This window comes from Dermacentor variabilis, chromosome 6 (genome assembly GCF_050947875.1).
Source record: "Dermacentor variabilis isolate Ectoservices chromosome 6, ASM5094787v1, whole genome shotgun sequence".
Lineage (NCBI taxonomy): Eukaryota > Metazoa > Arthropoda > Arachnida > Ixodida > Ixodidae > Dermacentor > Dermacentor variabilis.
Window position 1 is genome coordinate 70,456,691 of NC_134573.1, and position 12,631 is coordinate 70,469,321.

Consider the following 12,631-nt stretch of genomic DNA (forward strand, 5'->3'; position numbering starts at 1 on the left):
TGCCTTGACTGTCTCACCTTGTATACGATAGTGTCCGGTGACAGGCTGCAGATATAGTAGCGCAGCTTATCACTGGGGATCTTGTGGGAGGTGACTTTCCGGAGGACAAACACCTGCAGAGACAGTATCACTCAATCAATCAATCCCTTACGGTTATCTGTAGCGCTTATGTGCATAATTATATTATGAGAGCAGCACAACATTAGCGCAAATTTTACGCTGAGCTACTATACGAGCATGAATACAGTATATATTTGTAGCACAATCTGCTAGAAACTATAAAGATGCATTATAAAAATATGTTAACAGGTATTTTGTAAAAGCTGGGAATGCCCTTATGTACAACTCATGCTTTTTACACCAAGATGATGCAGTTGTCAGCACAGGCGCTCAAGCCCACTGTAGTGATTCTTAGTGACCTGCACTAATGGCAAACTCAGGCACTTTTCATACAAGAAGCAATTTACATAGCAAAAAGTCAGCCTACAACACTTGAGCAATGATTACATGGAAAGCATATTTAGCGCCAGCAAACAAGGACCGAAGGGAAATGACAACACAATGCGCATCTCCCTTCTGTCCTTGTTCGCTGGCGCTAAATATGCTTTGCAAGTCAGTTTACCAACACCCACAATGATTACAGTTTGGGTGTTATACAGTATGCAATGGATGTGTTGATATTGTGCTAAGAACACACGAAACTTGCATGCTGCACCGCTGGTGCATAAAGAAAAAACAAGCAGTCAGGAAGCAGCCAGGACTTCGTGGCTCATATAATAACTGTACTATGTGATACTGTTCCCTGTAAATACCAGGTGTTTCAGCGAACACTTAACTTTTTTAATTGCCTGTGGCAGGTACCGCAATTCTAGTTCATAGGATGGTCTATTCAAAGAGGCAGACATTACTTACACAAAAAAATTGAAATTCATAATTGACTAATTACCAAGAAATCACTAATTAAGTGTTACATTAATTACCTTATGTCACATGTTACAATTTACAAATTCTAGCTGGGGAGTTTGCAAGGCGGATCCACTTGGAACAAATTTTCACAATGACAACAGTTTTGAGATATTAATTCCTGAACTTTGCGGAGAAATGCATCGGCATGCCAGATACTTTTGTGCTTCAATGCATAAAACGAAGTTTTATTTTAAAATATAAGTGAAACAACAGTGCATTCTAACTTTTATGGCCCGTATCTCGTAAATGATCCACACAATTCTTTTCAAGTAGATATGCCTTCCAGTCTCACCTGCTAGAATTTGTAAATTCCAATATGTGCCATAAGGTGATTAGTTAAAGCACAATTAGTGCATTTTTGTTAATTTGTCGATCATGCATTTCAAGTTTTTGTGCAAGTAATGTATGCCTCTTAAAGTAGACCAGCTCATGGACTAGAATTGTGCTGTCGGCCACAGGCAGCGTTAAAAAATTTGAGTGTTCACTGAAACACCCTGTATAAGGCAAATATAGGTCAAAGGAATGTAGAGATGAACTGATTATTAGTGAGTGAATAAGGAAAGCCTGTACCACTGCCGAACGTTTCGATAAGGGCTGTAGTCCTTGCAAGTGCGGCAGCTGCTGAACTACAAGCAGCTGCTGCCCTGATGAAGACAAAGTGCCCTCGCGAGATGAGAGTCACACGGAAGGAAGACACTCACGTCTCGCTTGAAATCGTTGCCTGCCTGTCCACCGGTGGGCACCACAAATACCTGGCGCATGTAGGGCTCTGTGGAGCGGGCCACCGAGCCCAGGGTTCCGTCATCTGTTGGCAGGGTCCTCCAGCAGAGAACCTGCACGTCCAACGTACAGGCAAGAGAGAGCGCTTGAAAGAAGTTCTATGTACATATCTTGGCAATTCACTAAAAAAAAACTTTTATTTGCTTTAATTAGCATATCTGTCTGCATTTTTAGTTCGGAATCCAACTGCGTTTAACTGGTACCAACTGGGATCAACTGGGGCCAGTTATAAACTGACTGGGTAGCAACTCGTTTCAGTTTGGTACATTTACCACTTATACTGGAAGCAACTGGGTCTAGTTGGAACCAAAGTGGACTCTTAACCAGCTATAGTGAAAAAAAAAAAAGGTTCCACTTTGGTTCCAAGTTGAACCAAACTCAAGCAGAACCAATTGAAATCAAAGTTGGGTTTTAACTAGAACCTTGACGAATGGTACCAATTGGGATCTGACGGTCTGCTGCTGACTTTCCCACCTTCCTTTACAATCTACATATATCTTTTTTCCAGAAAACACAGATGAAAAGCAAGATGCAAAACCCGCAAGTTTAGCTTGATTATCAGCGAATTATTTTTCACAACCAGTTAACATCGGAGCCTGAATAATACCGCTAGTCAGGTGTTCTCGTGCACAGCGCGCAAAATCGTGCACGGTGCAAAATGAGACAAACGCAACAGCTCGCATGCAACACCGTCAGTGGCACTGCACCCCTCAGCAAAAATGTGAGAGAGAGGGAAAAAAATGAAGGCGGGGCCTGTGACGCTTTATGTCGCGCGATCCTCCGGCTCCGGTATGGGAGAACGCAGGGAAGGAATTTCGCTTGCATAGGCTAGACAGGGCAACTGGAGAGAGTGTCTATGTTGACGGTGACGCTCACCTCCTGAAATCATCGGTTCGCAGCACTTCAAGTATTTCTATCACTGCTATTAATGGACTAATTTGAAAAATTATTGCGGTAGAACACTGCTTAGAGGGCATGTAACAACTTCTAGCATATAACCAAATTTTGTTATATGGCCTTGTGAGGGGCCCGTCATGACAATACAATGTCGAAAATTAACACACTGTCCCAAGAATTTCTCATGTTATGTCACTCAAAATTGAAGGAGCAAGACATAGCACACTTGTTTTAAATTGATTATTTCTTTTCTTTTTCTTGTAGAGCAACACGATTCACAATAACCCTTTAAGTAGCAACGCTGTCACAAAAGATTCGCTGACATTATTTGAAAAACTCTTTATTGTATGTTCTTTTCTGGCATTACTTAATTGCCCTGTTTCTCCTGATATATGCTAAATATATATTATAGACATCACATTAACATATATTATGGAGACTACATATTCTTTACCCACACATGACCTCGCATAAGCCTGCAGCACTTATAAGTAAATAAACCCTGACTAAACAATATATTTCTTTTCATGTTTAAGATTATCAAAACGATTTATGAAGGCAGAGTCCTTGCACTGAAAATAGTCTGAACTATTATAGAAACTGCTATAGCAGCAGCTGTCTCTGACAGTGCTGCATCTCCTTCGACAAATATGCACTGTACTGTCATTAACAAAGTCATTCATGAGTACAAAACATGCAAGAGTACTGCAGGTTAACATCTGTTGCCATTTAGTTTTGCTAGACCAAGTTTCATGGAATGCACACAACAGAGCTTACACTGATTAGACTAGCATTTCACAAACCCATCGTAGACTATATCAATATTTAGGCGTTGATCTGAACCTTCCCATTCTGTGTTTCTTTCACAGTGGATCTAAACAGCATAAAACCTGCATCTATACTCATGCAGAAGCACAATAAGCGCCATTCTTCGGATCAGCTTTGAAACAAAAAGCAGGAGCTGCCTTGCATAATGAAAAGCACCTTCAGGTTGTTGGCCAGGGCCTCTTCCTCGAACCTCCTCTCTGCTTCGGGAGCTGTCATTTGTTCCAGGAAGCAGACGCCCGTGGCATAGTGCCCTGCTGGGGGCAGCACTATGTTCAGCTCCTCCCTGCAAGACAAGATGGTAAGGTAACAATGGTGAGTCTACTTGGAAGCGTTACACTTACACAGTGTAATTGAACATGTTAAACTGAGTGTGTGAGATTACAATACTTAATAAGTTTTATCTGGTGTTGATGCATATACACCATATCACCCATACATACACATGAAACGATCACATACATGCATACATACATACACACACACACACACACACACACACACACACACACACACACACACACACACATGCACACACACCATAAAGAAAACCTTGCTGTAACCAACACGGATATCATGTATTCTCGAATATAAAGAAATAAAAAAAAATTTGTGGCCCATGCTTTACTTCACTACTGATAACAAAACTTATCAAGTGAAAGATTCACGACAAAATCAGTTACTGGGCATTCGTGAATATTGAATTTGCTCGCAACTCCAATAATTAGGTATTCCGGTGGCAGAAAATTGCAGTTTCACCCAACAAATAAGTATATTGATAGTAATAGCAAAGGATTAGAAAATTACGTGACAGTAAGGTTCTCAGTTCTTAGGTCATATAAATAGCAGTACGCCTTGGCTTACAAGCTAAAAGGACATGGCTATAGCGTTGTCATGCACACAGACAAATATCAACAGATCTCACTTAATGACAGCTAGTGACATGTTAAGGAGCACTGAAAGCGTGCATGCTTGTCCCCAAGCACGCTTTGTATGACCACTTGCTTCAACATTTCAACTGTGCCGTTTCTCCAAAACACGGATTACGCAGCCTCCCCGAACACTAGACGCGGGTCACGTATGTGGTGCACCTTGTCTGCACGGGCAACTATGTGCAACCACAAGGCCTGAGGAGGGGATGTATGCTCTCGTCCTCTAATGTGGTCTGGGGCAGCGCAGGCTCAATCACATGACATTGAACATACGGGAGCGCGGGAAGGCAGCATGCATGAAGCCAACACCAACAGCCTTCTTGGCTCGCCCTTGCATGCTTGCCCTCGCTCCCACAGATAACATCGCATATGACCACCAAGATACAGTGTGTAGGCCACTCATTCTCCTCTCAGTTAAGACTTTGGCTGTGTTTCATAGATGGCAAGGTAGATGGTGAAGTGGAGTTTTAATTCTGACAAAGACATCCAAGAATATTGCTTTGCGAGGACAGCATCCAACTCGGTAACGATGAAGGCTACGTCAACGTTTATAGATCCTTATTAATAAATGTTGGTGCCGATCCCGTGTAACCACAAGGTTATGCGTAGTGAATGGGCACAAGGGGGGGTGGCATTCTGCAGCACCATATCTCCTACTACGTAATGCAAAGCATTCATGACTCAATTGTAGAGAATGGTTAGAGTTATATATGAACAATGTAACTGTTGTGTGAGGCATTCTGCAGCACCATATCTCCTATTACGTAATGCGAAGCATTCATGGCTCAATTGTAGAGAATGGTTACAGTTATATATGAACAGTGTAACTGTTGTGTGACGAACGGTTAAGAGATTACAGGCCGGCAGTAGTGTTTATATTTATAATGAGCAAGACAGAATGTTTGTAATGACAACATATAATGGCAATATATAAGAACTCGAGTTATGGACGCCTCACGAGCAAGTGAGAGCATTTTCATTGAGCCTTGCGGAGGCGCTAACCGAATGCAGGCGAGAGCTTGCGTGGACAAGCAATGCGTGCAAAGGCTTGCGAGAGGGTGGCATGGCATCGCGGCGATGCACTCTCCTCTCCCGCAACTTCAGGCCCCACTGCGCGGCGCCCGATCGGGGATCATTAGAGAGTTTTAGAATAGGGGCCCCAAACGTTTTGGGGCCCCAAAGAAATAGCGTCGAAGCCACTGCGCATGCGCAAGATGCAAACTTCGTTTGGGTTTTGCGTTGGGAACGCTATTTCACCGATTTAGCGGGAGCCCAAATAGCGGCCCCAAAAGCTTTGCATCGGCAAACATGGCGGCACCCATCGAAGCGACGGCTCTAGCCTAGCACAAAATTCGGCTCGATTCGCGGTAATACGTGAAGTTCGCAAGCTAGAAGAAGTGATTGCGGTTATCGCTTTCTCTCAACTAGCGTGTGTTATGAAGATTGACTCATTAGACGCCGCTGATTTTGAATTCGATTGTGGATTTTATGGCTCGTAGGCCTAACGCGGCTAAGCTTGGCTGGTGAAGGCTAGTAAAGTTGGTTTGCTCAAAACTAAGCGCAACTAATTGTTTGCTGCTTACAGAATAACCTCTAAATTGTAATTAAACACGAATACACGCAAGTCAAAATTATTATTCCTATCATAATATGGTAAATTTTATTTAGTTATTTCTAATAGCTTTTCTTTGACGCCGTAGTGGCGCTGTCAGCGCAAGATGCTATCCGCAAACGCAAAACCCTATTCTAAAGCTCTTCACTCCTACGTGCCCCAACGCTAACACCCGCAAAGTTCTTTGGGGCCCCAAGCTATTGGGGCCCCTATTCTAAAACTCCCTATTGTTCGGAGCGCGCGTTCGGTTGCGCCGCGCGCGATAGCCTAGGACGCAGTCGGCGCGGCCAATCGCGCGCGGCGCATCCGGACGGGCGCTCCGAACAACGATCCCCGATGGCAGGGCGCCGCGTGAGCGCCTGCTCCGGCCGCTCCGTGTGCCGACGCGCCGCTGAGCCTAGCCGGTGCCAGCTGGGGGAAGGCGAAATCGGGCGCGCGCAGAAAGGGATGGCCTAGGCGAAGCTCTCCGGTCAGAAAACGGGTCATTTATTATGCTGTAATTCAATGCAACAAAAGGTTAACAACACGACCGAATCTGAACATAACTGCGCTACACAAAACAAGGCCGAATGGTCGCCGGTGGCCGCATCGCGACGCAGAAAAACTAAGAAACCCAGCCTAGAGAGGCCGCCTATTCTTCGGCCAGCTGCTGCCATTGCACGCACCGCAGCAGAGAAAACAGAAAGAGTAGCAAACAGGGGAACAGACGAGGGCACGATCGGAAGGCGCCGCCTCAGGACATTGAGACGACGGAAGAGTGCGCGAGCCGGCGACGCCGGGACCCCGACGAGCCGACATAACCATATGTTGGCGGCGAGCAAAGGGGGCGCTGCCGCCAGAGAGGTTTTTGCTGCGGTAAAGCTATAAGGGAAAGGACGCAACACGTTTTATTAGAATGCGAAGATACCTGCCCGGCGGCACCTCTGGCCTCCTTGAAACCCTTGGGTTCGGCGAGAGCAGAGGGAAAGTAAACATGTCCGCAATAGAGATTAGTGAGAGGCGATTGGAATATTGGTGGAAGTAGGGAAACGGCAAACAACAGAGGCGTACAAAAACAAAGTTCCCGATAGGGGCTTAAGAAGTTTGGAGATCGGAATTCTTCGTGTTTTTTTCTTAACATAAGTAGGACTTTAGGCAATATAGTAACAATAGCTTGGCAGCGCAACCCAGCGCCCCGTCCGAAGGGGACGCTCATAGCATCCAGCCATACATCCAACACGTATCATACATTCCGACGTTCGGATGTTCTCTCACCAGGCCCCATATTGCGTGCCAACAAATGCCCGAATCTTGCAAAAAACTTGGCCAAGGAATGGGGGAAAAAGCCCGTAGCTCCCCGGTGGCGGGATGACAGCCGTTGCGACTGGGGGTTCGAAGATGTGGGATCCTCTTTCCTCATGGAGGGGTAAGTGAACGTGAGGCTGGGTCCGATATTCAGGACGTTTGACAAACACGCATATATTTACATAAGTACAAGAAAATGCGAAGTAATACAGAAAAGTTGATGATGAAGTGGTAGTCGCCGATCACTGCCGCCGTCCGTAGCTCCCTTTATGACTTGCATGATCACTGTTTAAAAAAACTTTAGGCCAATGCTCCGAAAGAACATCCGCGTTGAAGGCCTTAGTCGCGTTATTAAGGTTCCTGCGGTTTACGGGGCTTCACGACAGACTCTAAGAATGCCGACCCCTACCGCTCTGTAGTGTACGAGCTTTGTTCGTGCTTGTCTCTCTTTCTTTCTATCTACCCCTTCTACTCTGTTTCTCTTTTTATCCCCTTTAATTAACCCTTCACCTACGCAGGGTAGCCAACCGGAACTACCTCTGGTTAACCTCCCTGCCTTTCTCTGCATTATCTTATCTCTCTCTCTCTAGTAACTTCCCCCAATCCGGTGTCAGGAAGCCGATGACATCAGGTCCCACCAATCCGGTGTCAGGAGACCGATGACATCAGGCCCCACCAATCCGGAGGTAGGTTGCCCTTTCTGCCGACTCCGATCGTATTCTGACTAGGTGATGGCCGGATCATCGCGTTGACCGCGTCTCCGGCTTGGACACGCCAGTTTGTGCTGCTGATAGACGACAGCCGTATCATTGCTAATTGCTCAAATCTCTCCTGAACGAGGTATTCCCGCGCTGGTCATAATTCATCCTTGTCGAGAACCATTTTGACGAAGCCGTCGGCCCGCTCCCTATATAATCGTGCGAGCCGTGACCGAAGGGTGTCGCGGGGCGAACAGCCGATCACAACACACTGCAGCCGAGTGAGAGTGTTTTATGACCTGCTGCCATCCCGTCCACGCAGGGAGGCGAGGGACGTGGAGTTCTCGGAAACGCGACGCAACGGCGTCGCACAATCATTGCGAGCGCTCGAAACCTCCGTGACCCAACCGTGACCACATTTTGCATCACTTCGTAACACTTGGTAGTACACCAGTGCTTCAAAGAGTATGATGTGTCCTCTGTACAAAATACCTTGCGATTTAATCCTTACATTCTCGAACACAAAACACAAAGAGCGTGATTCTAGATTTCAGTAAGGTGCAAAGTAATGCACTCAAACTCGCAATTCTCGTTGCTAGAACCAAGGGTGATTGGGGAACAGGAGGAAATATTGTGGGGTCTGCCGCTCCCCCTCGTTCCCCTTTAGAGTGGCCCTATACTATATCGCTCGCCTCAGTAACACAGGGCAGAGTCAAAATCCACGCGACGGCGAACGAACTGAGAATTTGTACCTCTCGTTCCAGCCATGTTGTTTAGTGGAGGACCACATATCCTTCTTATTGTATTTTGCGAGGAACGTGCTCAGAAACTACGACATGAACAGGTGTAAGTATCATACTATATTGCGCTCCTAAACTATCAAGACAATTCCATTTTAAATCGCTCGAGTTAGTCCAGGGCAATTCCATTTTAACTCACTCGACAGTGCTACCTCGACACCACTTCGTATTGATGCAGTGCGACAGTGGCGCCGTCGCAACATGCACCTGAAGATGTTCAGCACTTGTCACAGCCGGGAATATCATCCTGTTATTTTATCGTCAGTGGTTTGGAAAAGCTTACGCCAATATATTAAGCGAGTTGCTTGTTTAGCAGTAAACAGACCGCAATCGAAGCGGATATTCGCCGCTTTCTGTCTCAGCCTGCATCCCATACTAAAGGAAAACGCGCGCGCGCACGCACGCACGCGCACACACACACACACACACACAAACAAACACACAAACACACAAACACACACACACACGCACGCACGCACGCACGCACGCACGCACGCACGCACACACACACACACACACACACACACACACACACACACACACACACACACACACACACACACACTTATACGCAATTCCGCATCTCGTCCAATGCGGCACACAAGCACTGCAAATAACGGAGCTCCTCAGCTTCGCTGCGCTTCGATTGGATGCTCGCGCCTCATCCTACTTAATCGTCACATCTGCGGGCGTTCTGCGCTGCTCCTTAACTTCCAATTTACTGGCACGCCGTCGGATGCTTCCGAATTAATGAGTGTTCGACATGGAACAACGCACGCGCTTGTAAGACCAGGCGGAACACTCGGGCTTTCCAACTTCCACAATCACTGCGGCGACGCTGGAGCTAATGAGCTCTTAGTGCAGAGTATTAACATAAATAAAACTTTTTTTTCCGACGGTGACTGTTTTTCACGAGATTATCACCGTTATTAATAAAGTTTCGCTTGGCGCAAGGCGCGTACCTACTGCATATGAAATTTCTTGAATGTTGTGCATCTTATACAGCGAGAAAATATTGTCGAATCAGACTGCGGAAGCTATACCCGAATGGTGTTCTTCACTTTAGAATGTACGCGAGCGCTCGCCATTACGTTAGAATGTACAGTGATACATATAAAAACAGCAAACTTTTTTGCATTACGGCACGGTTTGCTATACAGATTGTTATGGCTAAACAAATATGTGCAGGCCTTCTTCGTGAAGAAGCTGCATAAGTTTCCTGTGGAACTTATCAACCATAATTAACAATTCGTAGTCCAGCTTCTTCTAGCACCTTTCTTTCACTCCATTCGATTACAAGCAAAGTAGCATGCACGCGAGCATACGCAGGCTAACCACTCGGCTGAAACTGAAGAGTTCTCTCTCTCTCTATCTCTCTCTCTCATCGTCTGTGTACTGTTCTGTCCGTATTCCGGCACCTCGAAACTCTGTCTCTTGTGTCCTATGTCCTTGGACACAGTCATTACAAACGCCGGGGCAGACTTGACCTGCGAGTTCCCATTAGACTACCCAAATTTGTGCTCGCCGCTATCATCGCGATTCGAGTGTTGCTCGTCTTTCGATCGCACAAGTTCGCCTGATAAATGGCCAGGTTCTTAACCCACAGGTTTGCCAGCGTTTTGCTTTTCACCTTAACTACAGTGTGACATCTGCTACGCACGTACACGTGACACTATGCCTGACAGAATGCGTGACAGAACGGGTGACAGAATGTGTGACAGAATGTGTGACAGAATGTGTGACAAAACGGGTGACAAAACGGGTGACAAAACGGGTGACAAAACGGGTGACAAAACGGGTGACAGTACGGGTGACAGTACGGGTGACAGTACGGGTGACAGTACGGGTGACAGTACGGGTGACAGTATGTGTGACATTAGAGAGTTTTAGAATCGGGGCCCCAAAGAAATAGCGTCGAAGCCACTGTGCATGCGCGAGACGCGAAATGCGTTTGGGTTTTGCGTTGGACACGCTATTTCACTGATTTAGCGCAAGCCCCAAAAGTTGCCCCAACAGATTTGCGTAAACAAACATGGCGGCCCCCATCGAAGCGACGGCTCTAACCTAGCACCAAACTGGGTTCGATTCGTAACGCGTGAAGTTCGCAAGCTAGGAGAAGTGAATGCGGTTATCGCTTTCTCTCAACTAGCGTGTGTTATGAAGATTGATTCATTAGACACCGCTGATTCCGAATTAGATTGTGGATTTTATGGCTCGTAGGCCTAACACGGCTTAACTTGGCTGGTGAAGGCACGTAAAGTTGGTTACTCAAAACTAAGCGCAACTAATTGTTCGCTGCTTACAGAACAACCTCTAAATTGTAATTAAGCGCGAAAACACAAAAGTAGAAATTACTATCCTTATCATAAAAAGGTATATTTCATTTAATTATTTCTAATAGCTTTTCTTTGACGCCGTAGTGGCGCTGTCAGCGCAAGATGCTATCCGCAAAAGCAAAACCCTATTCTAAAACTCTTCCCTCCTACGTGCCCCAACGCTAACACCCGCAAAGCTCTTTGGGGCCCCAAACTATTGGGGCCCCAAATGTGTGACGTTATGTGTGGCGTTATGTGTGACAGTATGTGTGACAGTATGTGTGACGTTATGTGTGACGTTATGTGTGACGTTATATGTGACACCATGCGGAAGCGTAAAAGGTCGATATCAATGCCAGCGAGTAACCGAACGGGGACGGGTGGCGTGCAGCCTTCGTGCACCTCACCTGAGCCTCTTGCGGTAGAACTTGTCGGGGACGGCCATCATGACGCCGGCTCCGTCACCCGTGTTGTTGTCGCAGGCACAGGCTCCGCGATGCTCCATGCGCCGAGACATGGTCTCCGCATCTTGGATGATCTGCGAGAGTAAGGGTGGCGCACGCAAGTCAGTTAACTCGTCATCGCTTTTGAGCTTTGATTACAATTACTAACCGTTGGAACTCTTACAATTACTAATCGTTAGCAGCCATTTTTATTTTAGATGCTGTTGTGCCCCTAAAAAAACTTTTCGAAGTGCTCGATATGTACACACAATGGGGCATGGAAACACTGAAGTTTTCTAATCAAGTATAAATATCCGAAAAGTAATAATTTCGAATATCGAATTGAACATGAAGTGTTCCCCGGTTTGTCGAAAAAAATGTAAGAAAGGGTGAGAAAGACGACAAGGTGAAATCCACCAAGAATACAAAGATTTAGTTACCGCACGCAAACACACACAAATAAACAAAGAACAAACCGGGAAGCAGGCAGTAAACAGCCTAGAGCATATGACTGCAAGGTGCGCAAACTTTCGCACGTTAGCTAAGAAACCGGCATCTACACAAGACAATAATAGATCCTGATGCGTATCAGCCCTTTGAAAACATTGGTTGCCGGAGTCTAAGTATTTCTGGCAGAATTAGTGTAACAGCTGACATTTGCAGTGATTTCGCAGATGTCTCTCGATGTAACCTTTAAAAATGACCGTATTTATGCTGCTTATTCTGCCAGTAAAACGAAGATTAGATAATTTAGAAAAGGAAAAAAAAATGTTATCAACCCGACCATAGCATGACACTAGCTTGTGGATTTTTGTCAGAACTCACTATAGCAAGAGAAAAATCATAGTATGAAATTCCTGAATCGAATATGAGCCGAATAGTACACGGAATTCCTAGTATTCCGTCAAATTGTAGTAGGTGAATAACTCAGCGCTCAGCAGGGTAGAAGAGCTGACAGTCTGAGGCCAGATTTCTGTAGCTTCTTCTTGCCTCTGCCTATTAGCGCTGGTTATTATGGCGGAGGGGAGGACTGCTCTGGGAAGCTGTGGAAGTTGGAACTCTACCGAGTTAAAGATAAT

At 45.9% G+C, this 12,631-nt stretch overlaps 1 protein-coding gene across 1 annotated transcript in view; it reads right to left on the bottom strand.

The window, feature by feature from the left end:
* LOC142584845 (uncharacterized) overlaps positions 1-12,631 on the bottom strand; it is a 267,498-nt gene that overhangs the window by 124,424 nt on the left and 130,443 nt on the right. The window contains exons 3-6 of the mRNA XM_075695146.1: positions 11,517-11,647; positions 3,628-3,754; positions 1,668-1,799; positions 18-113 (exon numbers count right to left, since the gene is read on the bottom strand). Of these exons, the coding sequence (XP_075551261.1) occupies positions 18-113; positions 1,668-1,799; positions 3,628-3,754; positions 11,517-11,647 (486 nt within the window). The remainder of the gene's footprint in view (positions 1-17; positions 114-1,667; positions 1,800-3,627; positions 3,755-11,516; positions 11,648-12,631) is intronic.